Source organism: Doryrhamphus excisus, chromosome 1 (genome assembly GCF_030265055.1).
Source record: "Doryrhamphus excisus isolate RoL2022-K1 chromosome 1, RoL_Dexc_1.0, whole genome shotgun sequence".
NCBI classification, from domain to species: Eukaryota; Metazoa; Chordata; class Actinopteri; order Syngnathiformes; family Syngnathidae; genus Doryrhamphus; species Doryrhamphus excisus.
The window spans coordinates 41,811,127-41,835,266 of record NC_080466.1 but is presented as its reverse complement, the minus strand read 5'-3'; the positions used below and the strand labels follow the sequence as shown (position 1 = coordinate 41,835,266).

Genomic DNA, 24,140 nt, shown 5'->3' with positions numbered 1-24,140 from the left:
ATGGCAACAGCTTTTTAAAAGGATAGGAAGATAATGCCATCAATTAATCAGTGATAATGTTGCAATGCAACATGTCTGAAAGGGTGAATGTGCATTGTGTGTGTGTGTGTGTGTGTGTGTGTGCGTGCGTGTGTCCCACCCCTTTCCAGTGTGCTACAAAGGAGGCGGTGTGTGCTGCGTTCAGGCACTCCGCTCAGAGCGTACGCAGCATCCTCCACACATCCACAGGGAAGCAACCACATTCCCTCTGCTCAACTTTCCTCTTCCTGGAATATTAACTTGACTTATTTTCACAACTGAGCCGGAATTGACACTTTTGCTCCGATGTGGATTCCTAAATGTCCTAAGAGCCAAGCGAGGTGCCGTTTGGACCGTTTGTGGATGTGCGGCTCCAAAGTGCCGGTGGCACTGAGAGTCCGCCACGCACGCTTTTAGCCGAGGCTCGGCTGTGGAAAGAAGAGCCAGCAGCCAATTATCGAAATGGTCCAGAACGTAATCTTGGTGTTCTTCCGCAGGAGGCTCAGCCAGAGACCTGCAGTGGAGGAGCTGGAGAGTCGGAACATCTTGAAGCGTAAGTTTCAAAGTTTGGTTTTGTGTTTGAATCCATACTACCAAAGTAAGTGAGGTTGTAATAAAACACAAGATATTTTTATCATATTTTTATTCTAAAATATTGTATTTTAATTACAATATATTTGTTGCTTCATTTTGTAGCTTTTGTACAAACATCCCAATCTTTAACAAACAATATATAACAGGTCCGTCTTGACGAGATCGGGTGCTTAATCAGCTTTGATGACTGAATCTTCCCCCTAATCCACTTTTTCCCAAAAACTGAAGCATGTGTAGACGGCCATTTTGTTACATTAACATCTATTAAAGATGCAATGTAGGTGAAAATGCAACAAATCATCCAAAAAACATTAATAATAAAAACACAATAAAAACACAAGCTGTGGCCCCCGGGCTACACTTTGGACACCCCTGCGGTTCTCAAATTTGCACTAGAGCTCATCCAGTCTGCGGAAAGACTGTGTCGGATACTTCATATAGGAAAACTAGTACATGAACATCAAGTGGCATTTGAGGAATGGACTCCATTGAGACATTTGTCCCAGCTTGTACCGGACACCTGTGAGGCCGTGGGCAGCTGCTCGTGCCATGCTAAGCTCGTGTCGCCCGTCACAGCCCCCCCCAACGAAACAAAACACTTACTGTCTCACTCGTGTCACTCACTAGGATGAGAAAACTAATACTAGAATTACACAATGAAGTAAATACCTGAATACAAGCCACACCGTACATGGGATGTTTACACAGAAAGACACACTATAAACCTTGCAATGCCATCTACACTCGGTGGTCCCAGCCTTGCTCTTTATCGCCAGAGAGTGAGACATGAGACATTTTCAGATCAGTACGTGATATTCGTGTACACTTCACTACTTCCTGAATCCGTACTTCTGTGACTTCTGTGACAAAAAGTAGTAGCTTCTCTCATCCCTTGCAATATCGCCTTCCGATGATTGCACGATGAAATTTTCAGATATTAATTACTTAATTAACGATCCCTGTTGATAGTAGTATTCTTGTCACTAGGTTGCAGTAATGACACAAAACGTTACCTTACATTATATTACCTGCATGGCCGACATGATAGAGTTCTCCTCCCATTCTGTGTGGAAGTGGTAAGTTTTTGGTAAGTTTAGAATCAATCAATTTGATGCTAACTGGTTAGCGGCCTCCTCGAGTTCCTGTGTGTTTTGCGTGTGTTATGTGTTGTAATTAATTTAATTAATTAATTGATCACGGTTGAGTCTGGAACCAATTAACCCCAAAAAACGAGAGACATGAAAATATTAAAGTGGCCCCCGGTTTAGTCAGTTCAACCTATTTATCCGGTGAGTCAATATTTAGGTCACGGTTAAATGTTACTTACATATTGTTCTGTCAAGACGCTTGAAAAAGGTTAGGATGTTTGTTAAAAATTGGTTGTCCTCATGTGATTTTTTGTTTTTTTTGTCATCAACAGAAAGAAATGACCAAACTGAACAGGAGGAGAGGCGGGAAATCAAACAACGTCTCAACAGAAAGGTACCCGATAAAAGCTATAGAACTTTTGGGTTGGTGTGTTTTTAAGTTTCATTTTTATGCCGTTTCGGAAATCTCATGAAAGTCTGGTGTATGAGATTTTCATGAGATTCAGAAACTTCAGAAAGTCCAGTGATCAGTACCGTTTGTGACCCTCGACCCCTGACTAATCACAGCTGATTAGGCGAGGTCGGAAAAAATGCTGTGGAATCTGAACGTGTCGCCCAAGACGAGAAGAATGCAGATTTAGTCTGCATACAGTTTGAGATTTAAGAAGATTAATTCCAAGAAACTTTCTATAGTGTTCTACTACCCAATCACATTTGAAACGGATAGAGCCCATTTATTGATTAGCTGTACCACACTGACTGGTGTTTGTTTTTGTGCAGCTCAACCAGCGGCCCACAGTGGACGAACTGAGGGACAGAAAGATCCTCATTCGTTTCAGTGACTACGTGGAAGTTGCCAAAGCTCAGGACTATGACAGGCGAGCAGACAAGCCCTGGACCAGACTGTCTGCTGCTGATAAGGTGAGTTGAACCATATGATCGTGAGAATTAATCACAGTTTTGGATTTTATATATCGTTTTTCGTTTTTATGTCCCGGTTTTTAACTCGAACAAAGTACCCAAACAAAGCAGTGGCTCGTTTAGAGTCAGGACACTATAGACCAGGGGTGGGCAAACTTTTTGACTCGCGGGCCGCATTGATATGACAAAATTTACGGGGGGAGGGGGGCAGACTATATATTTTACACGTAACAGTCCACCTGGTATTATTGTATCTGTAAAATTGTCATGTAATCTGCTATTATTATTTATTATTTTATATTTATATTTAAATATTTTAAAAATAATAAAATATTATAATAATTAAAATAAAATTAAAATAATAATTATATTATTATTATTATGTAAAATATGCAAATATAACAATAATATATATAATTAATATAATAATTAGCATTAATATAATAATTAGCATTAATATAATAATTAGCATTAATATAATAATTATAATAATCATAATAGTTCTAATAATATTTATAATAATCTAATAATCTAATAATAATAATAATTATTATTATTATTATGTGCCTGTGTCCCTTTTTTCAGGAGCACTTTGTAAACAACAGACCATGTCAAAAAACGAAATTGATAAAACCATCAAAAGGTTGGCTCAGGCCATGATGCCAGGTTGTATGTTGAGTTTAAATGAAATACTTTGGAAAGATTGGGCGGGCCGTATTCAAACACTTGGCGGGCCGGATGTGGCCCCCGGGCCGTAGTTTGCCCACCCCTGCTATAGACAGATTCCATCTTTATTATGTGTGTGTGTTTGGGTTATTTGTTCACTGAACGCTCTCAGAACAATTTCTTGCTCCTGGTAAGCACAGTGCATCACAGTGCGTTTGATGACTTAAATATGGCAGCAAAAAAATAGCAGCTGTTTACAAGAAACGGAAAAGTCGAGGGATGTCCGATATTGGCTTTTTTGCCGAAAACCGATATGCTGATTTCGTTCAACACTCATTTTCCCATACTGATATCATCTGATACCGATATGTGATGGAGTGAACATATATGTGTTGTATACCGTATGTTTTTAATATCGGTTTTCATGATCGTGAGATATCTGATATCATATTTTTATGCTGATATTGGACCAATAATTACCGGTACGGATAATTATCGGAAATCCGCAGAAAATAATCATCCTTACCATTTCCTACTGGCCATAATTTTGTGCATGTGGAACTATAATTATTCTCAGTGAAATATGTTATGTTTTAATATTTGTGGGTGTCATTAACGGATTAATTGAATTGACATGATTTCAAATGGGAATGATTCGGTTTTCGTATGTTTTCATTTTTGTATGACTTTTTGGGATGAATTAATAACAAAAAATCGTCGGATATATATAATGTAATGGTAATGGTAATGGTTTTATTTCATTTGAACATGCATCAGATTACAATTGATTGCATCCCATAATCAGTTCCCAGTTCCACATGTCCAAAAGGAGTAGGAAGAAGCAAAGCTTATTAAATCCTACCCCTCCGTCTGGTACTTTTACAATCAGTAACGGTTACATTTGTTCACTTCCTGCTTTCCATAATACAGTTTAAGGTTTTTTTTATGTGATCATGCATTAAAAAGTACACTGTTGATAACATGTAATAGTTGCAGTATCTTATCGTATTTTGATGAACACTGAAACACTACCGAAACTCCATTCCTAGGCCGCATTGTTACACATACTTATGCTAGTTTTGTCAACAACAGCATCATAGACACAGCGACAACACTTACAATGTCCACTCTCATTGGGATGGCTGTGTGTTCCAGTACAAGATGTCCTCTCCAGTCCTCAGGTAAAAAAAAAAAATGCTGACGCAAACTAGCATCTTGAAGTATTTGTAGCGAAATTGAGACCTGGAGGACCAAGCGGCTCTTTATTTGACAGGAGCCAATCATGAGCTATGACAAAACTCACAACATGCTTCTCACCAATTACAGGAGGTCAATATAAACTCAATATAACAGTTTGACTCTATACACTAAACTCATCACACAGCAACTCAACACTCAAAAGGTATATCTAATAAATATACAGATTAAGCAGTTGCAGTCGTACCCGTATCCCTTACCAGATTAACGAAGGGGAACAATGGCGGCGCTCATGGTGGCTGTTGCTTTTGCTTTGCAGGCCGCCATCAGGAAAGAACTGAATGAGTTCAAAAGTACGGAGATGGAGGTTCATTCTTCCAGCAAACATCTGACGAGGTTAGTATGTCAGCGATTTCGCTCTTTGCCTCGTGACATTGTGTAAAGCTCGTATCATATCAGTCCGCGCAATAATCGCTCTTGCTTAATACCTCCAAGATTATGCGGGGTTGCGCCTTTGCTAGACCCCATTCTTGAGAAAAAGTCACTAGCTGCTCTTTGAGTCTTCTGAGCTTAAAATAGACTGATTGATGAAGCCCTAGCGTGAGCGTAATTAGCCTCTCTTTTTTGTCCCCTCTGCAGGTTCCATCGGCCTTAGCAGGGTTTCTTCTGTGAAGAGCTGCTGATATTTGGTTCAGTCCGTGAAGCCCTTGCAGTGTCTTCCATGTGTACCGGCCCACAGTCAGTGGATGTCCTGATATTTGATATATCCAGCAAACCTTGGAGGCTATGTCTCTGGAAAAGGAGCCGCGCGTAGACCAGAAGACACGCAGCAAAATCTACTCAGAGGAGCACTGACTTTCATTGTCCCGGATACGTCTTTTGTAATCAGACTCTTTTGAAAGACTTTCTTTACAATGCCACGGGGGCAAAAGAGCACGTGGCCCGCTCGTTCTGTTCCACTCTTGTTTGAGAAGTCACCCATCACCCCCGTCCCCGTCTTCACTCACACTGGTTCCGTTGATGATGAGTTTCATATCGGCAGCATCGATGTTCTTAAAGAGAAACCTCGTCTGTGTAGAAGACAACATCCCTTTGTCAGCACTATTTATTGTCTGCACAATACAGGTTTTCAATTTCTAACAAGTGTGGGTTTGTCTTGTGTTGACTTTGGAGCTGGTGGACTTGAGTCTTGAATGAGGAGATCCCGGAGACGGGATTTGAAACCACCGTAAGTCTTGAATCGCAAACAATTCCAACCGTTTCTGAAACTACAGGTTCTGCAGATTCAAGTGATATGCAGCTTAGAGAAGATGAGGCTTTGGCCCCAAGCAGAGTTGGGGGTTTGATTACAAACGAGTGCAAGCCTGTCGCGCTATTTATGTGAGAAATTTCTACAATCACACACCAGTTTTATGTTGGCGATACTGCCGATACTCTGTGAGTGAAATCGTTGGATACCAATACCGATGACGTACATGCAGTGTAAATGTTAAGGGGTCACCAAGGGTTTTTCCTGAGAGAGAGTGCTTGTTTTACCAGAACATGAACAAAATGCTGGTAAAAAAAATATATAAAAATAAAAAAATTCATTGTGAAATACCAAATACCAAAAATACCAAAAATACCAAAGGTACCTTCGGTATTTCACAATGAATTTTTTAATTTTCATATTTTTTTTACCAGCATTTTGTTCATTTTTAAAAATTTTAAAAATTCATTGTGAAATACCAAAGGTACTCACCAATTTTTTATTTTACATTTTTTAATTTTTAAAAATGAACAAAATGCTGGTAAAAAAATTATAAAAATTAAAAATTCATTGTGAAATACCAAAGGTGAGTACCTTTGTGAAATACCAAAGGTGAGTACCTTTGGTATTTCACAATGATTTTTTACATTTTTTATAAAAATTAAAAAATTCATTTTCATTTTTAATTTTTTTATAAAAATTAAAAAATTCATTGAATTCATTGAAAATGAATTTTTTATTTTTTATATTTTTTTTACCAGCATTTTGCTCATTTTTAAAAATAAAAAAATTCTAATTAAAAAATACCAAAGGTGAGTACCTTCGGTATTTCACAATGAATTTTTTAATTTTCATTTTTTTTTACCAGCATTTTGTTCATTTTTAAAAATTTAAAAATTCATTGTGAAATACCAAAGGTACTCACCTTTGGTATTTCACAATGATTTTTTAAATTTTTAGATATTTTTTTTCACATTATGAACTAAAAAGCAGGTTTTCCCTCCTCTGCTGGGCCCCTCCAGCTGCATCCGCCGTCCTCTGAAGCGCATATGCAGCTGACTCCCTCTTCTGTGCCCTGGGCATACTGGAAAAGGAGACAAAATGTCGGCACTCGCCCGTCATCTTGGCACCACTGAAATCAGTGAAATCAGTCAGGAGTATGTAAAGGAGATTTCAAGATAGATTACAAGCAAAAGCCACTACTGTGCATCAGTGTTTACATTTCCGTTCCTACCAATCCCACAGCAAAATGTCACTACTCTGCCTCGTCATCAGCGCCGTGTTGCATAACGGCACGACAACCAGCACAAAATGACAACACCAGCTTTGTTAGGCTGCACGACACGGACTGGATTGCCTTCTTTGTTCACAGCAAAAGTCATCCATCTTGCAGGCATGCAAGAACCTCTTCAGGAATGAATCCAAGTCCGGCTCTTTAGGCAATCATTGTTTATATATAACACACTCATGACGTAAGACCTCATTTGAACAATCTGTTCCATCTAATATTCCGACTTGCTAAATTAGGGAAGCAGAATATATGAAATCTAAGTATAATGCAAAGTATTTAGAACATGATGCGGACTACTACCACAATAATAAACATCAACACATGTGTTTGCATTCATGCAGCCGTCCAAGTTATAGCAGGTCACATGCTCTTTGATAGGACTCATCTATCATGTTTAAAGCATGTCATAGTCTGCAGTGACATGCTCAGATGGAAAAAAATATCTCCAAGGAGCCAAAGGTCGCAGCCTGCCAAACACTTCTTTGGCTGTCACGACGGTGGAAACTTGGCGGTGAAAGGTCACCCGGCCATGTGATCGCACCTCGGACACCAAACAAGGTCCAGAATAAAGAACGGGGTCAAGCCCTCTTGTTCAAAGTAAACAGTAACAACAAACAAGCTGCTCAGAGTGCCAACACTTCATTTAGACCACACTCACTGTGTGCAAACAATAAATGACATTTATTTGTCACATGCACATTCCGCACAAGATACCATGTTTGTTTGTCACTGGGTTAGCACACCAAAGTGCAAATTTAGCAATTGATTTTGCAAAGCTGCAAAACTGGTGAGAAGGATTAATAAAAGCATTGGCGCTCATCTGAGAAGGTGATGTAATCAGTGTTATCTTAGCATCTAAATGAAGGTTAATATGGGAGATCATGTGTGTTTGAATTAAGAAGCGTACTTATTAGAGTTCTCCTGTACTGATATCCTGCATACTACTTCTCACACTGGCTTGTAATACAGAAAATATAAGATCCGATATTTTGTCGGGCCTTTTTGGTTCCAGACCTGACAGCAATTAATGAAAATCAGCGATATAGGATTCATTGTTAATAAATGGAATATTTTAAAAACAAACAAAAAAAACGGAACACAGAAAAACTATTTATGTGTAAACATGAAATAACGCCCCTATATTCACCTTTACACGACTATTATTCACTGTTTACAACACATTGCACAACTCTTATACTGCAGGGACTAGCTAGCTAGGGCTAGCGAGCTAACCGGTTAGCCTCAAATATATTTGACATGAAATAACACACCTATAACCACTTTTACACTCTTGTTATTTTTTTTTTTACAACTCCTATGCTACAGGAACTAACTTGCGAGCTAACCGGTTAGCCTCAAATATATTTGACATGAAATAACACACCTATAACCAACTTTATACTCTTGTTATTCTTTGTTTTACGACTCCTATGCTACAGAAAGTAACTAGCAAGCTAACCGGTTAGCCTCAAATATATTTGACATGAAATAACACACCCTTAGCCACCTTTACACTCTTGTTATTCTTTGTTTTACGACTCCTATGCTACAGGAAGTAACTAGCGAGCTAACCGGTTAGCCTCAAATATATTTGAAATGAAATAACACACCTATAACCAACTTTATACTCTTGTTATTGTTTTACAGCTCCTATGCTACAGGAAGTAACTAGCGAGCTAACCAATTAGCCTCAAATTAATTTTTTTTACACCCAAGAAGCCAAAACTTACCACTTTCACACGAACTGTGAGAACTTTTTTCACTCTATCATGTCATAAATGCCATGGCTGATGTCATGACCTCATGAAGTGTTAAGGTAATGTAATGTCATGTAAGGTAATATAATATAAGGTAATGTAATGTAAGGTAATTGTTGATGTTTTGTGTCATTACCAGGGCCCATACTTCCAATAATAACACACCTGCTACTAGATATTTGATATGAAAAAAGGAATCATAAAAACCCTCTATGAAAAGCATCCTTTACTTCCAACCTAAACTATAGTGCAAGGGTGTCAATAGCAGCTTAGGCGTGTGCAAATGTCATACCGCCCCCTTGCGGCCACTCAGGTGAAATGCAGCATACTGTCCTCACATTCCCTTGGAACAGTCACCTTGTAGCAATGGCAAGTCAGTTTGTAATTGCGCCCGTAGTTGTTGTCCCAGTGATGTGAGCCTCGGACATGATAGCAGATGGCAAACTCCAGCACCGCTCCCGGCTGCAAAATGAAAGGTGGCACCGGAAGACGAAATCGGAAGATATCCGTCCCTGGAACGTTGTATTCCCCGGGGGCCCCACCAGACACCCAGGATGCTGTTGTTTCCGTGCTGGTTCTCCAGTTGGTAAAAGAGTAGTGCACTACGACTTTTTTCTCATAATCTAAATTAAGTACTTGTATGGTGCCGGTTATTCCCAAATCGGTGCACAAGACCTGACCCAGACACACGCATTGTGCACGCACACGCTTCAGGAAGTCCGGTTGAGCTGCCATGTTCTCAGGGAAACAGGGTTTAAAGTGAGGCAGGGACAGTTCCAAAGACTTCCCGAAGGCCATCTCGGAGCTCATGAGGAGTCTGAACATCACATGTTGCGGTACGAGGGGTCGCTCTTTGACTCGGAACACCTTGACTTCCTCTAAATCGAGGCCCAGCGAGTCCACAAAGCGAACCTGCGGGCTTCGGCGTTGTCTCCTCATCTCTGCAGGCGTAGAAAGAGACTGAGCTCGTTTCCTCACGATGGGTTTGGTCGGAGGATGGCTGGACGAGCTGAGATTTGAGTCCGTCTTTATCGAGGGAGGTCTCGGGCCTGGAGGGCGGATTGGGACCGACGCTTTAGGAGGTTGGGGTTTGGGATCGTAAATGTATCGAAGGTGAACGGTGGTGGGTCGGCTGATGGACTGGACCTGGCTCCCGGTCATCGCATCTGTGTTGCCGCGTCTCCACGCCATGTCCATGTTGTCACGTTAATTTTCCTGGGAAAACTAAAGCTTGGTTATTATTTCTGCATAAAAGACAAATATACTACATAAGTAAGAATCAAACCTGTTGCTCAGATGTTTTCTTCTTGCAGTTTTTGCCACGAACTCCACCGTTCAAGCCGGAATCCAACACAGAAACTCCAAAGAAAACCAACATTCTCAACAGGAAACAATCAGGCAAGTGTTGGTCAACAACAGTAATGCATCGCTTTAAGCTCCTTTCAGCTCAGCCCTTGACATATAACCTGAGATCTTAACTGGAGGTGGGGGGTGCGGAGAGAATATTTATAGCAGATAGTGGTGGGCTGTCCCTTCCTTCTCTAATAATACCTGCAGTGATTTCATAACATTTCACTCTGGAAGTATTTTGGCATGATTTGAAACATGGAAAAACAGTAGTTCTGTACTTGCACTTATACGACAGGAAGTAACTAGCGAGCTAACCAGTTAGCCTCAAATTTATTTCTTCTACCAAGAAGCCAAAACTAACCACTTTCACACTGACTGGGAGGAGAACTTTTTTCACTCTGTCATAAATGCCATGGCTGATGTCATGACTTCATGACGTGTTAAGGTAATGTAATGTCATGTAAGGTAATGTAATATAAGGTACAACTCCTATGCTACAGGAAGTAACTAGCGAGCTAACCGGTTAGCCTAAAAAATATATTTGAAATGAAATAACACACCTATAACCAACTTTACACTCATGCTATTCTTTGTTTTACAGCTCCTCTGCTACAGGAAGTAACTAGCAAGCTAACCGGTTAGCCTCAAATATATTTAACATGAAATAACACACCCATAGCCACCTTCACAGTCTTGTTATTCTTTGTTTTACAACTCCTATACTACAGTAAGTAACTAGCGAGCTAACCAGTTAGCCTCAAATTTCTTTCTTCTACCAAGAAGCCAGAACTAACCACTTTCACACTGACTGGGAGGAGAACTTTTTTCACTCTATCATGTCATAAATGCAATGGCTGATGTCATGACTTCATGAAGTGTTAAGGTAATGTAATGTCATGTAAGGTAGTGTAATATAAGGTACAACTCCTATGCTACAGGAAGTAACTAGCAAGCTAACCGGTTAGCCTAAAAAATATATTTGAAATGAAATAACACACCTATAACCAACTTTACACTCATGCTATTCTTTGTTTTACAGCTCCTCTGCTACAGGAAGTAACTAGCAAGCTAACCGGTTAGCCTCAAATATATTTGACATAAAATAACACACCCATAGCCACCTTCACGGTCTTGTTATTCTTTGTTTTACAACTCCTATACTACAGGAAGTAACTAGCGAGCTAACCAGTTAGCCTCAAATTTATTTCTTCTACCAAGAAGCCAAAACTAACCACTTTCACACGGACTGGGAGGGGAACTTTTTTCACTCTATCATGTCATAAATGCAATGGCTGATGTCATGACTTCATGACGTGTTAAGGTAATGTAACGTCATGTAAGGTAATGTAATATAAGGTACAACTCCTATGCTACAGGAAGTAACTAGCGAGCTAACCGGTTAGCCTAAAAAATATATTTGAAATGAAACAACACACCTATAACCAACTTTACACTCTTGTTATTCTTTGTTTTACAGCTCCTATGCTACAGGAAGTAACTAGCAAGCTAACCGGTTAGCCTCATATATTTGACATAAAATAACACACCCATAGCCACCTTCACAGTCTTGTTATTCTTTGTTTTACAACTCCTATACTACAGGAAGTAACTAGCGAGCTAACCAGTTAGCCTCAAATTTATTTCTTCTACCAAGAAGCCAAAACTAACCACTTTCACACTGACTGGGAGGAGAACTTTTTTCACTCTATCATGTCATAAATGCCATGGCTGATGTCATGACTTCATGACGTGTTAAGGTAATGTAATGTCATGTAAGGTAATGTAATATAAGGTTCAACTCCTATGCTACAGGAAGTAACTAGCGAGCTAACCGGTTAGCCTAAAAAATATATTTCAAATGAAACAACACACCTATAACAAACTTTCACTCTATCATGTCATAAATGCAATGGCTGATGTCATGACTTCATGACGTGTTAAGGTAATGTAATGTCATGTAAGGTAATGTAATATAAGGTACAACTCCTATACTACAGTAAGTAACTAGCGAGCTAACCAGTTAGCCTCAAATTTATTTCTTCTACCAAGAAGCCAAAACTAACCACTTTCACACGGACTGGGAGGAGAACTTTTTTCACTCTATCATGTCATAAATGCCATGGCTGATGTCATGACTTCATGAAGTGTTAAGGTAATGTAATGTCATGTAAGGTAATATAATATAAGGTAATGTAATGTAAGGTAATCATTGATGTTTTGATGACCTTTACTTACAATCTAAGGGCGTCAATAGCAGCTGTAGTCCATACAATCCTGTATATCGGTGTGCAAATGTCATTCAGGTTAAAGTCCATGGCGCCGCACTCGCAATTTGGTAACGACGAGCACAGACTCCGATCTGAATTTCTGTATTTTACTACTGCTAGTAATAAATAAAGAGTACATAGCCGTAAAGAGACAGTAGTGGCAGGCAGTCACTGAACACATGGGACACCGATCAGCAGATAGCGTTGGTCTTTCAGTTGGCAGGACAGGAAGTTGGCACACTTTGGTCAATGAAACATCCAACTAACATCATGCCGGAGAAGGAATTCCCAATCCTATCATGGACAGAATCCTCCAGGATCATGTGCCTCCAGGTGATGCCTTCGTGTGTGCTGGCTGGACTCGGCATGGTGATGGCGGGGGTGCTGCTGGACCAAGTGCAGGTCAGTGACAGCTACTAACTTAGTGGAGACACAGAATCCTGAAAACTCTTTTAATGAGTAACGATCATTGGCTCCTTTCATATTGACTTTATTGTTGTTATTCTGCAGCAGGAAAAAAAAACACCCAAGCCTAAGTTCCAATAAGTTGTCTATATGTGATTGATATCAATCACAAGTTAAGCTTCAGCTCTTATCTACAGTACACCAAGATCTCTAGCTACTGATTTACCACCCGAAGCAAAGTAGAAACCCTGGCAATAAAAAACAATAACGGCCCAATCCATCAAGTGTCAGGAAAGCTGCCGTGGTCCACAACAAGCTGTCCGTATGTGTCCGTCCGTCCGTCCGTCCATGCTTGCTGTCTCTCTCAGACACGGCCAGATTTGATTTGTGACCTCCAGCTGTTTGGAGGCAACAGTGACCTTGCGGGTGACCCTGACCCCGGTAAACAGAATAAGCGGCCACACACAGATTTATTATTTGATACTCAGACCACATGAAGAGTCTATTTACAATTTTCTATGGTAGTTTCATTCACATTTGCGATGATCCTTCTATTTTATTTCATTTATTGGGTATATCTTAGGATATTTTAAGTGTCTCTTTATATGTCTTTTGTAAGTACTGTATTTTCTGGACTATAAGTCACACTTTTTTTCATAGGTTGGCTGTTCCTGCGACTTATACTCCAGAGCGACTTATAAATGAAAAAACTGTCAAGTACTTTGTAAAATAAATTACCCGCGAAAAATGCGACTTATACTCCAGAGCGACTTATGTATGTTTTTTTTCGACCTAATAATGTATTTTTGGCCTTGTGCGACTTATACTCCAGAGTGACTTATAAATGAAAAAACTATCAAGTAGTTCATAAATAAATTACCCGCAAAAATGCGACTTATACTCCAGTGCGACTTATAAATGAAAAAAACTATCAAGTAGTTTGTAAAATAAATTACCCGCAAAAAATGCGACTTATACTCCAGAGCGACTTATGTATGTTTTTTTTACCTAATTATGCATTTTTGGCCTTGTGCGACTTATACTCCAGAGTGACTTATAAATGAAAACACTATCAAGTATTTTGTAAAATAAATTACCCGCAAAAAATGCGACTTATACTCCAGTGCGACTTTTAAATGAAAAAAACTGTCAAGTAGTTTGTAAAATAAATTACTCGCAAAAAATGCGACTTATACTCCAGAGCGACTTATGTATGTTTTTTTTTACCTAATTATGCATTTTTGGCCTTGTGTGACTTATACTCCAGAGCGACTTATAAATGAAAAAACTATCAAGTAGTTTGTAAAATAAATTACCCGCAAAAAATGCGACTTATACTCCAGAGCGACTTATGTATGTTTTTTTCGACCTAATTATGCATTTTTGGCCTTGTGCGACTTATACTCCAGAGTGACTTATAAATGATAAAACTATCAAGTAGTTCATAAATAAATTACCCGCAAAAAATGCGACTTATACTCCAGTGCGACTTATGTATGTTTTTTTCGACCTAATTACGCATTTTTGGCCTTGTGCGACTTATACTCCCGAGCGACTTATAAATGAAAAAACTACCAAGTAGTTTATAAAAATAAATTACCCGCAAAAAATGTGACTTATACTCCAGAGCGACTCATAAATGAAAAAACTGTCAAGTAGTTTGTAATATAAATTACCCGCAAAAAATGCGACTCATACTCCAGATCGACTTATGTATGTTTTTTACAACCTAATTATGCATTTTTGGCCTTGTGTGACTTATACTCCAGAGTGACTTATAAATGAAAAAACTATGAAGTAGTTCGTAAAATAAATTACCGGCAAAAAATGTGACTTATACTCCAGTGCGACTAATGTATGTTTTTTTCAACCTAATTATGCATTTTTGGCCTTGTGCGACTTATACTCCAGAGTGACTTATAAATGAAAAAACTATCAAGTAGTTTGTAAATTAAATTACCCGCAAAAATGCTATTTATACTCCAGTGCGACTTATGTATGTTTTTTTAAACCCAATTATGCATTTTTGGCCTTGTGCGACTTATACTCCGGAGCGACTTATAGTCCAGAAAATACAGTATACTGACAATTGTCCAGTATGTTTTGTCATCATGAATTGTAAAATGACTTTTCCAAGTTTCTTCTGCATAACTGAATATAGTAAACTGCTGTATTTTGCAGCAACTGCAGTTTATCAATTAATAAATTAAATAAACATAGATTATAATGACTACAAAACAAAATACTGCCAATATTAGGAGTATTTTTCATCGCTCCTCATTCATTCAAGTTGCATCCAGGAGTCAGGAGGGGGAGCTGCGGAGAAGAAAGAAGCATTGTGAGCCATGTCCTATGTCCCAAAGTCAAATTTCAGCATAGTCATGGTGCTTCAGATGGTGTGTGTGTATGTGTGTGTATGTGTGTATGTGTGTATTTACGTAAGGTGGGTGACGTAATCACTACAGTGCAGGCTTTCTGTTCTCATATACAGTATGTGTACTTTACAGTGTCAACTAATGACGGTGAAGAAGATCAATGAAGTTCAATGCATTGTAAAAGAAAAGGTCACAGTACATACATTGAAATGTATGGCTTATTTTTTGGGACATTCGGGAACATCACGATTATATTTGATTCCCTCAAGGAATGCAAGGTTTATTTGCGCCCCCCCCCTTGCCAGCGCCACGTGTCTGTGACAGGTACAGCACCTGCTGCTGCTGCCTGGAGTGCGTCACACCCACTGAGGACATCGAAGAGCACAGGAAGGAGGAGCTATAAAAAAAAAAAAGGAGTGGAGGCGGGTGCATTGAATAGGAGGAGAAGGAGGTGGGGGGGGGGGGGGCAGGAAGACGAAACCGCAGCATCCACTATAAAACACACCTTTACGCCAGACCCGACCAGGCAAGGCTCACGGCACTCAAAAGGCTCCCCCTTCACAGTCGTTTGCAGCCTGATGAAAATGAGGAAGGTGGTCTGGATGAGCCAGGAGAGGGAGCCGTGGGAGGAGAAGGAGGAGAAGAAGGAGCACACGAGAGCTGAGAAGAAGCTCCTGGCCTTCTGGATGTCCTTGACCCATAGGACATGGACCCTTTTTAGGCCCCGTGAGAGACCTGGTTTCCAACGCTCGGCGTCGGCAGCCCGACTCCTCAAAAGTGAGGCATGAGAGGTGTGTGTCTGTGTGTGTGTGTGTGTGTGTGTGTGTGAGTGTCTGTCAGTTGCAGAGTGTTAGAAGAGGCCTCACAGACCTGCTGTCAACTGTCAAGCTTTATGTGTGTGTGTGTCGTTTCAAGTGGATAAAAGCTGCTAGTTCCATTCCTCCATCATTACAAAAGTGGCAAGTCAAGGCGGAGCTCAATCGCGGACAAGCGACGAGATCCTTCCCTCGTGTGGACATGGATATTTGACTGGCAACCTTTCATGGAACAATGGGTTAACTGGGACCAGTCATGGTGGTGACCCATCTGGCGCTGGAGCTGTGTTTCCAGGGGAAGAAACTCAGAGGCTTCAAGTGCAAACTGACGCGCTCGGCTCAAGGATTCCTGCCCGAGAGTTCTTGGATCATCGCCGCCCAGGTGCTGCTGCCGTATCTGGTGTCCGGTCTGGGCATGGTGGCGGCCGGGATAGTCATGGATGTGGTGCAAGTATGGAAAAAAAAAAACTGTTGAAGATGGTCGAAAATATTTAACATCACTATTTGAAGCTTTAAAGCAACAGAAACACATTAATAGGCTGCTGCCTGGTTCGATTCCCTGCATGTGGAACCTTAAAGCAGTCTAATACTATTGTTATTAAACTACCAGTATTAACCTATGAGTCTTATTTATGTCTTAAACCGCTATTATGTCTACTATATTAGGTATATTAAGTGTAAAGGTGACTATAGGGGTGTTATTTCATGTCTAGAGAGCTCTAATAATATTACAAACCATATTTAGAAGGTGGTAAACAGGGTTTCTATGTGCTAGCTACAAAAATATTCAATTTATAAAGAAAGAATCCGACTTATCACGGTTGAGTCTGGTATAATTAACAGTGATAAACGAGGGATTATTGTACATTAACTTAGAATTGTAGCTACTTACAAAAATAATAAATTAGAATTTAAAAAGGTGTGTGTTTTTTTTTTTAATCAGTCCTCACGGCTGAGTAGATGGGGATGGTGGGGAGTGGCCCCCGTTGGGGGCACCGAGGAAGGGGGCCGGGGGGTCTGTCCCTCGTGATGGTATGAGAAAAAAAATAACTGAGACTCATGGAGCTAAGGGGACGCTGTGGTATTTTTTCAGCACTGGGGGGTGTTTCAAGAGATCTCCGAGGTTTTTATCTTGGTTCCTGCCCTGGTGGGGCTGAAGGGGAATCTGGAGATGACGCTGGCATCCAGACTGTCAACAGCAGTGAGTGGAAACACAAAGCCGCATGCACATACACTCACCACATTGCAACTAAGAACTCCAGAAGTGACAGTGAAGATGAAAATGAAGGTGTGGAATTCTGATGATTTGGGATGAGGGTCCTGCTCCTTCCATCTACAGGCCAACACTGGACAGCTGGAGGAACCTCAGCAGCAATGGAAGACAGTTTGCTGTAATCTGGCTCTAATTCAGGTGATACACTCACATCGGTTTAACATCACTAGCAGTCGTGTGATGGATTCTGACGCATTTCTGTGAAGGTCCAGGCCACAGTTGTAGGCTTCCTGGCGGCCCTGGCGGCCGTGAGTCTGGGTGGCGTGAGCAGAGGAAGAGTGGATGTTCTTCACGCCGCCATCCTGTGCGTTAGCAGCGTTACCACCGCATTTGTTGCTGCGTTGGCTCTCGGTCAGACGAAGACGACAACATGGAGGTTATGGTTATGAGTTCACGGTCATCATCCATCTTGTATTGCGGCAGGTCTGGTGATGGTGGCAGTGATCGTGGGATCCAGGAGAGTGGGCATCAACCCAGATAACATAGCAACGCCCATCGCGGCAAGCTTGGGTGACCTCATCACTTTGTCTTTGCTTGCGGGCATCAGCAGCTTCTTCCTGTTCTATAGAGGTGAGAGACGACCTACAATAACCGACCATTAAGCTATATAGACAAAATTAGAGTCCCATATATAAGTAAATACAGGGACATTATGACAGATACTGATTTTTTAGTGTTTGACTTGGACTTTTCAAGATTATTTATGGATTTTCTAATATTTATTTTTAATTTGTTGATCAAGAAAAAATCTAAGAAAAACATTTTAGGCAAACAAACCATATTTTTGAACAACATAAAATATAAAATATCGATTCAACGCTACCCCGTTGTCTGGTTGACAGGTAAGCTAGCTAATGCCAAAAGCTTATCGTTGTTGCCATTAAAGTTCATTCATATTCTAGTGCTTTGATGAGGTGTCAAACATTGCAATTCTTACACTATTTATTGAATTCAATCATATAAAAGAAGCATAATTTAGCCTTAAAATTGCTATGGGAAACATGCCGTCACGTATGGGCGCCCATATACAAGGTGGTATTTGCTAACAGTGGATTTAAGCTAAAACTAGCCGGAACAAAATATAAACAACTGTGACAGAAGGTCCAGCAAAAACAAGCAAAAACACTGGACAGGATAAAATCTAAGGTTGAAAGCACTGACAACATTTAACGACACTTAAGGGCATTACAGAGTGTTTAAGAAAGCCTAATTGGAAATATTAAGCATGTGTGCAGCAGTGGCTCCACCCCGGAACTCCAAAAAAGGCGATATACTGTGCCGCGAATAGACGGCAGCAGCACGAGGCACAAAACAGGATCATGACACAATGTAACAAATCTTTTACATTAATTAGCTGTATTTTAGAATTGTGACACCGATTCAAAATCCGAAAAATGGCATAGTGTTATGTTTTGTTTTTCGACTGATCTATGTTTCTTATCAGTACACCTTGGGGGAACTATTATTTTCCATCATGTTTCTGCGGACGGCGAAGTGTGTTACTCTTGTGCTAGTTAATGCAGTTTAAAAACACATAAATTTCAGTGCTTTTTAAAGAGTCTTGATAACTCATTTTATTTATTGTTATTATTGTTGTGTCACTATAGACTCACGGAACGGATATATATGTGATCAGAATTATGCAATTTGAAGTTTAAAAGGCTGACATGTTAATAATGACTTGCATGTTTTTAACAATCCCTATGCCGTTTGATTATGGCGTTTGTAGCCACAAGAGGGCGACAGTATCCACAGTTTGGGTTCCTGTTACTGTTAAATAACATTAAAATAGCATAATGTATATTGTATATACTTTATGTATTCTGTGCTGTGATACTGTCCAGATATGTGGTACCTGCCTCCCGCAGTGTGTGGCCTTTTCCTGCTTCTTGTGCCAGTGTGCGTGTTCATCGCCCGCCAGTCACCCCCCATCCGAGAGGTCTTGAGGTCAGGCTGGCAGCCCGTTATCTTGGCCATGTCGGTCAGCAGGTGAGCTGGTAGGTCTCATTCTCTCCTCCCAGACAAGAGCAAACACTTTTCAGTGACTCCTGTGTTGTTGTCTCCGCTGCTGTTTCCTAGTATTGGCGGTCTGATTCTGGATAAGACGGTGAGCGATCCAAACTTTGAGGGTATGGCAGTGTTCACACCAGTTATCAATGGTGAGTGAGACAACACGTTGAAGTAGATGCTTGCTAGTTGTACATAAATAATAATAATAATAATCATTATACTGTATGTACAGTATATCTAGCAGGTTAAAGGGGTTGGAATTTCCCATAATACACTCCTTTAGATGATGTCATCATTTAATTTTGCACAATCGGCCATGATGCAAAACATTGGCTAGAGTGGAGATTTCAAAACACAGTGCGTCAGTGTTTGTGTGTGAACAAAGACGAGCTTTTTGTGATGTGAATGAAACCTCGTTGAATAGTAGAACATGAAGTTATTGACGTACGACTCTTGGTTTCGTGTTATGCAACGCATTCATGATGTTTCCTGGGCTCCGTGTACGTGCGTGTTGCTAGTATCGCACTATATTGATGGACAGATGCGTTGGAATTTTCAACCAATTCAGTTGTGATATGTGCTTGGGGTGTCATAAGATATAACGTAATAAATTAATAATTCGTACAATGAATGAAAATGAACTGCCTAATTTTGTCGGCTTCAATATATTGCCTTATAAAAGTGTGTCGGTTTTCCTTGTTTCCTGTCTTCAAACAGACAGGAAGAGGCTTCACTCTGTGCATTGGTTTCAACACCGTGCCGTGTTTGCTCCACAGAACAATAGCATGAACAGAGTGAGCCCTTTTGTCACTCATATAGTCTCTTTATCTCGGCGGGTGGAGACGGGGCTGCTGGCATACACACAGAGTGCATAAGAGTGTAACATAGTAGAAATTATATTAGTAGATTGCGATCTATCTGTGGCGGTCCAAATGTATTTGTGGCAGACCGCCAGATATACATAAATGTATGAGAGAAATAACCACATTCATTCATTCATTTATTCATTTTCTACCGCTTTTTCCTCACGTGCTGGAGCCTATCCCAGCCTATCCCACACCCTGGACTGGTGGCCAGCCAATCACAGGGCACATATAGACAAACAACCATTCACACTCACATTCATACCTATGGACAATTTGGAGTCGCTAATTAACCTAGCATGTTTTTGGAATGTGGGAGGAAACTGGAGTACCCGGAGAAAACCCATGCATGCACGGGGAGAACATGCAAACTCCACACAGAGATGGCCGAGGGTGGAATTGAACCCTGGTCTCCTAGCTGTGAGTTCTGCATGCTCAAAATAAATAAATAACCACATATCAAAAATAAATCAATAGAAACAACCGCTTAAAAATACTGCATCTCTTCTTGAGAAGACCATAAAAATCATTTTTTGGACTGTGCCACACTTTGGAGATCTTTGCAGTCAAGTATACAGGATGCGCTCCGGGTCATAATTTCAGTCGATAAATCACGAGTGACACCGGCTTATATTTCAGTCAGCGGCGGAACTGGCAACTTTATTTAAACCGCACGCCTGACGTGAATGCCAACCGTGTGTTTAGTCTTCTATTTGTGTAGCATCCCTCCCATGCAGACTCTTTCTGCATGCGCCGCCTTCCCCGTACAGGAAGTGCATTTGCATTCCACCACAGCACTTTCACTTCCTGCAGCGTTGACCAGAATGCTCCTCGTGTTTGGTCCGGCTCATACGCATGCACCATCATTGATGTGACCATGAAGGGAGAACAGTGTTTCCATGAATGCTGCACAAATTACCTTAAAATTTTTTTTTTTTTACACTGTCTGTAAATAGGCGGCACGGCGGTCGAGTGGTTAGCGCGCAGACCTCACAGCTAGGAGACCAGGGTTCAATTCCCACCCTCGGCCATCTCTGTGTGGAGTTTGCATGTTCTCCCCGTGCATGCGTGGGTTTTCTCCGGGTACTCCGGTTTCCTCCCACATTCCAAAAACATGCTAGGTTAATTAGCGACTCCAAATTGTCCATAGGTATGAATGTGAGTGTGAATGGTTGTTTGTCTATATGTGCCCTGTGATTGGCTGGCGACCAGTCCAGGGTGTACCCCGCCTCTCGCCCGAAGACAGCTGGGATAGGCTCCAGCACCCAAACGACAGTATCACTCAGATCCTGTGAACATCCAGCAGCAACACAACATTTTGGCATGACTACTATTTTGATGAAAAATATACCGAGCCAGGGCTGCACAGCGGCCGGGTGGTTAGCACACAGTCTTCACAGCTAGGAGACCCAAGTTCGATTCCACCCTTGGCCATCTCTGTGTGGAGTTTGCATGTTCTCCCCGTGCATGCGTGGGTTTTCTCCGGGTACTCCGGTTTCCTCCCACATTCCAAAAACATGCTAGGTTAATTAGCGACTCCAAATTGTCCACAGGTATGAATGTGAGTGTGAATGGTTGTTTGTCTATAGTATGTGCCCTGTGATTGGCTGGCGACCAGTCCAGAGTGTACCCCGCCTCTCGCCCGAAGACAGCTGGGATAGGCTCCAGCACCCCCCGCGACCCTCGTGAGGAAAAAGTGGTAGAATGAATGAATGAATGTCTGTAAATATGCTTTCACTGGGGACCCCATTGTGTTACGTGGCTAATACTGGTATCAACATTTGTCCGTGAAGGCGTAGGGGGAAACCTGGTAGCCATCCAGGCCAGCAGAATGTCGACTTTCCTGCACCGTTGGAGCGTTCCTGGAGCTCTACCATTCAAAATGACAAAGAACTGTCCAGGACCTTGTGCTACCTTCTGCTCCTCAGGTCCGAGCCACAAGAAAATGAAATACATTTTAATACAAAAAAATAATTTCACAGCGATTTGTACATTTTGGTTTCTGCTTTTGTTTAGACGTGAATTCCAAATCTGCCAGAGTCCTTGTCTTCCTCGTCGTCCCTGGACACTTGCTCTTCTTATACATGATCCACCTTCTCCAGGCCGGGCACACAGCCATGACAGTCACCTTTATTGTCTGCTATCTGGCTGCAGCTCTGCTTCAGGTCAGATAACACTTCCATCCATCCATTTTTTGTACGGCTTGTCCTCACTGGGGTAGCAGATATGCTAACCCTAGCCTAGCTGTGATTAGATCAATAAAATTAGCAATAAAACCAAATGTGCTCAGTTGACATCATTAGTTGTGCAACTCAAAGGTGACAGATAGATATTTGTAGAACTAAGTACTTAAGTGAACAAGCTTGTTCAGGGGTCCAAAGACTGAACCCTGTGGAACCCCACAAGAAACAAGAGCTATCTGGGGCATTGAGTCGGCAAATGGAGACAAAGGCAGTCAGGAGACGTGTCTCTGTCTCTGACCAGGTGCTGATTCTGCTGTATGTGGCCAACCTGATGGTGAGGTGGCTGTGGCAGAGGGGCTTGGACCCAGACAACTTCTCCATCCCCTACCTGACAGCTCTGGGGGACCTGCTGGGAACGGGTTTCTTGGCACTGAGCTTCAGACTCATTTGGAAGATCAGCTTTTGACGACCATGCAAGACGGTGTTTTTAGCCTCGTGACGCCGGGATATGTTGCTTGGATAGATTCTACTGCAGATATTAGATCAGGGGTGGGCAAACTTCGCATTGATTTAACAAAATTGACGGGGGGGCCAGACAGATATTTTACACGTAACAGTCCAGCTGGAATTATTGTATCTGTAAAAGTATCATGCAATCTGCTTTATGGGCACTTTGAGATCATTTATTTGATGTAAAGTGCGTTATAAATGTATCATAATAAATGTATTATTATTTATATTATTATTATTTATTATTATTAATTGTATTATTATTATTATTATATGCTTGTGTCCCTTTTTTCAGGAGCACTTTGTAAACAACAGACCGCATCAAATAACGAAATTATTGTATCTGTAAAAGTGTTATGCAATCTGCTATATGTGCACTTTGAGATCATTTATTTGATGTAAAGTGCATTATAAATTTATAATAATAAGAATAAATTTATTATTTAATATTATTATTATTATTATTATTATGTGCTTGTGTCCCTTTTTTCACTTTGTAAACAACAGACCGCATCAACTAACGAAATTGATAAAACCGCCAAACCATGAAAATGTCGTCTCAAGCCATGATGCCAGCTTGTATGTTGACTTTAAATGAAATACTTTGGAAAGAACGGGCGGGCCATATTCAAACACTTGGCGGGCCGGATGTGGCCCCCGGGCCGTAGTTTGCCCACCCCTGTATTAGAATATGTAAGAAAAATACAAATAAAACCTACTTACCAGTTAATTATCAGTTGTCATCTAGCGTATTTCAATATGAAGGTATGTTAACGATAGTGGGTTTTGAAGTTTTTGTTGAAACGGTTCTGTGGACTACCCCGGTACACGTGGTCCTGATATGCATGTGACAAATTGTAGGATTTTGCATTAAGCCAACTCGACACGTTCAGGAATTTTGACCCCTTTTGACCCAGTTTTGCATGCCAGCGAGTACATTTGTTGTAAAGCGGTGTGAAGTGTGTTTAAACTGGAGAACGGAACATTTGGTTTAGAGTCGGACCCAGAAGGCATTAATAATTAATTATTATATTATTAATATTAAATAATTAATATTAATTAATAATAATAAAAAAGTAACCAAGGTTGCATTGTCCTGAGGTTTGTTGTGTTTATTGAATTTTATGTGTTCATGTTTGTATGTGGGCGGCACGGTGGTCTGGTGGTTAGTGTGCAGACCTCACAGCTAGGAGACCAGGGTTCAATTCCCACCCTCGGCCATCTCTGTGTGGAGTTTGCATGTTCTCCCCGTGCATGCGTGGGTTTTCTCCGGGTACTCCGGTTTCCTCCCACATTCCAAAAACATGC

At 40.8% G+C, this 24,140-nt stretch overlaps 3 protein-coding genes across 10 annotated transcripts in view; 2 read left to right on the top strand and 1 right to left on the bottom strand.

Moving 5' to 3' along the window:
• The window catches only part of phactr3b (phosphatase and actin regulator 3b), a 34,496-nt gene extending 28,489 nt beyond the window's left edge, over positions 1-6,007 (top strand). For 4 of the 5 annotated variants that reach the window (XM_058083346.1, XM_058083319.1, XM_058083336.1 and 1 more), the window contains 5 exons: positions 516-571; positions 2,033-2,094; positions 2,481-2,621; positions 4,804-4,880; positions 5,124-6,007. In XM_058083346.1, coding sequence (XP_057939329.1) covers positions 516-571; positions 2,033-2,094; positions 2,481-2,621; positions 4,804-4,880; positions 5,124-5,139 — 352 coding nt within the window. In that variant the 3' untranslated portion in view covers positions 5,140-6,007. The remainder of the gene's footprint in view (positions 1-515; positions 572-2,032; positions 2,095-2,480; positions 2,622-4,803; positions 4,881-5,123) is intronic. The other variant, XM_058083327.1, reaches the window with a different exon arrangement.
• Positions 6,008-6,722: 715 nt separating this feature from the next.
• Positions 6,723-12,806, bottom strand: ppp1r3db (protein phosphatase 1, regulatory subunit 3Db). 3 transcript variants are annotated; one of them, XR_009130259.1, is made up of 3 exons: positions 10,067-12,806; positions 8,755-10,005; positions 6,723-6,817 (listed from the first exon to the last, which is right to left on the bottom strand). XR_009130259.1 is itself a non-coding variant. In XM_058076888.1 (3 exons), exon 3 carries the CDS (start codon positions 9,976-9,978, stop codon positions 9,091-9,093), a length of 888 nt encoding a protein of 295 aa, XP_057932871.1. In that variant the 5' UTR covers positions 9,979-9,996; positions 10,067-10,140; positions 12,367-12,806; the 3' UTR covers positions 7,601-9,090. The 3 variants fall into 3 exon arrangements, 2 of the variants coding, with proteins under 2 accessions (XP_057932871.1, XP_057932861.1); XM_058076888.1 differs by lacking the exon at positions 6,723-6,817 and having other exon boundaries at positions 7,601-9,996; positions 10,067-10,140; positions 12,367-12,806; XM_058076878.1 differs by lacking the exon at positions 6,723-6,817 and having other exon boundaries at positions 7,602-10,005; positions 10,067-10,140; positions 12,367-12,806.
• LOC131131862 (solute carrier family 41 member 1-like) lies at positions 12,446-23,839 on the top strand. Of its 2 annotated transcripts, none has more exons than XM_058076850.1 (10): positions 12,446-12,800; positions 17,087-17,194; positions 17,333-17,404; positions 17,473-17,617; positions 17,690-17,836; positions 19,111-19,255; positions 19,346-19,425; positions 21,933-22,067; positions 22,156-22,304; positions 22,624-23,839. In XM_058076850.1, the coding sequence occupies exons 1-10, from the start codon at positions 12,648-12,650 to the stop codon at positions 22,786-22,788; spliced, it is 1,299 nt and encodes a 432-aa protein (XP_057932833.1). In that variant the 5' UTR covers positions 12,446-12,647; the 3' UTR covers positions 22,789-23,839. The 2 variants fall into 2 exon arrangements, with proteins under 2 accessions (XP_057932833.1, XP_057932824.1); XM_058076841.1 differs by lacking the exon at positions 12,446-12,800 and adding an exon at positions 15,658-16,444.
• Positions 23,840-24,140: the final 301 nt, after the last annotated feature.

Excerpts from the sequence above, each read along its gene's own strand:
- ppp1r3db (XM_058076888.1), bottom strand. The coding sequence starts at position 9,978 with ATGGACATGGCGTGGAGACGCGGCAACACAGATGCGATGACCGGGAGC.
- LOC131131862 (XM_058076841.1), top strand. The coding sequence starts at position 16,250 with ATGGTGGTGACCCATCTGGCGCTGGAGCTGTGTTTCCAGGGGAAGAAA. Across the intron at positions 19,426-21,932 it reads GTTCACACCAGTTATCAATG|GCGTAGGGGGAAACCTGGTA; the intron begins GTGAGTGAGACA and ends TTGTCCGTGAAG. Across the intron at positions 22,305-22,623 it reads TGGCTGCAGCTCTGCTTCAG|GTGCTGATTCTGCTGTATGT; the intron begins GTCAGATAACAC and ends GTCTCTGACCAG.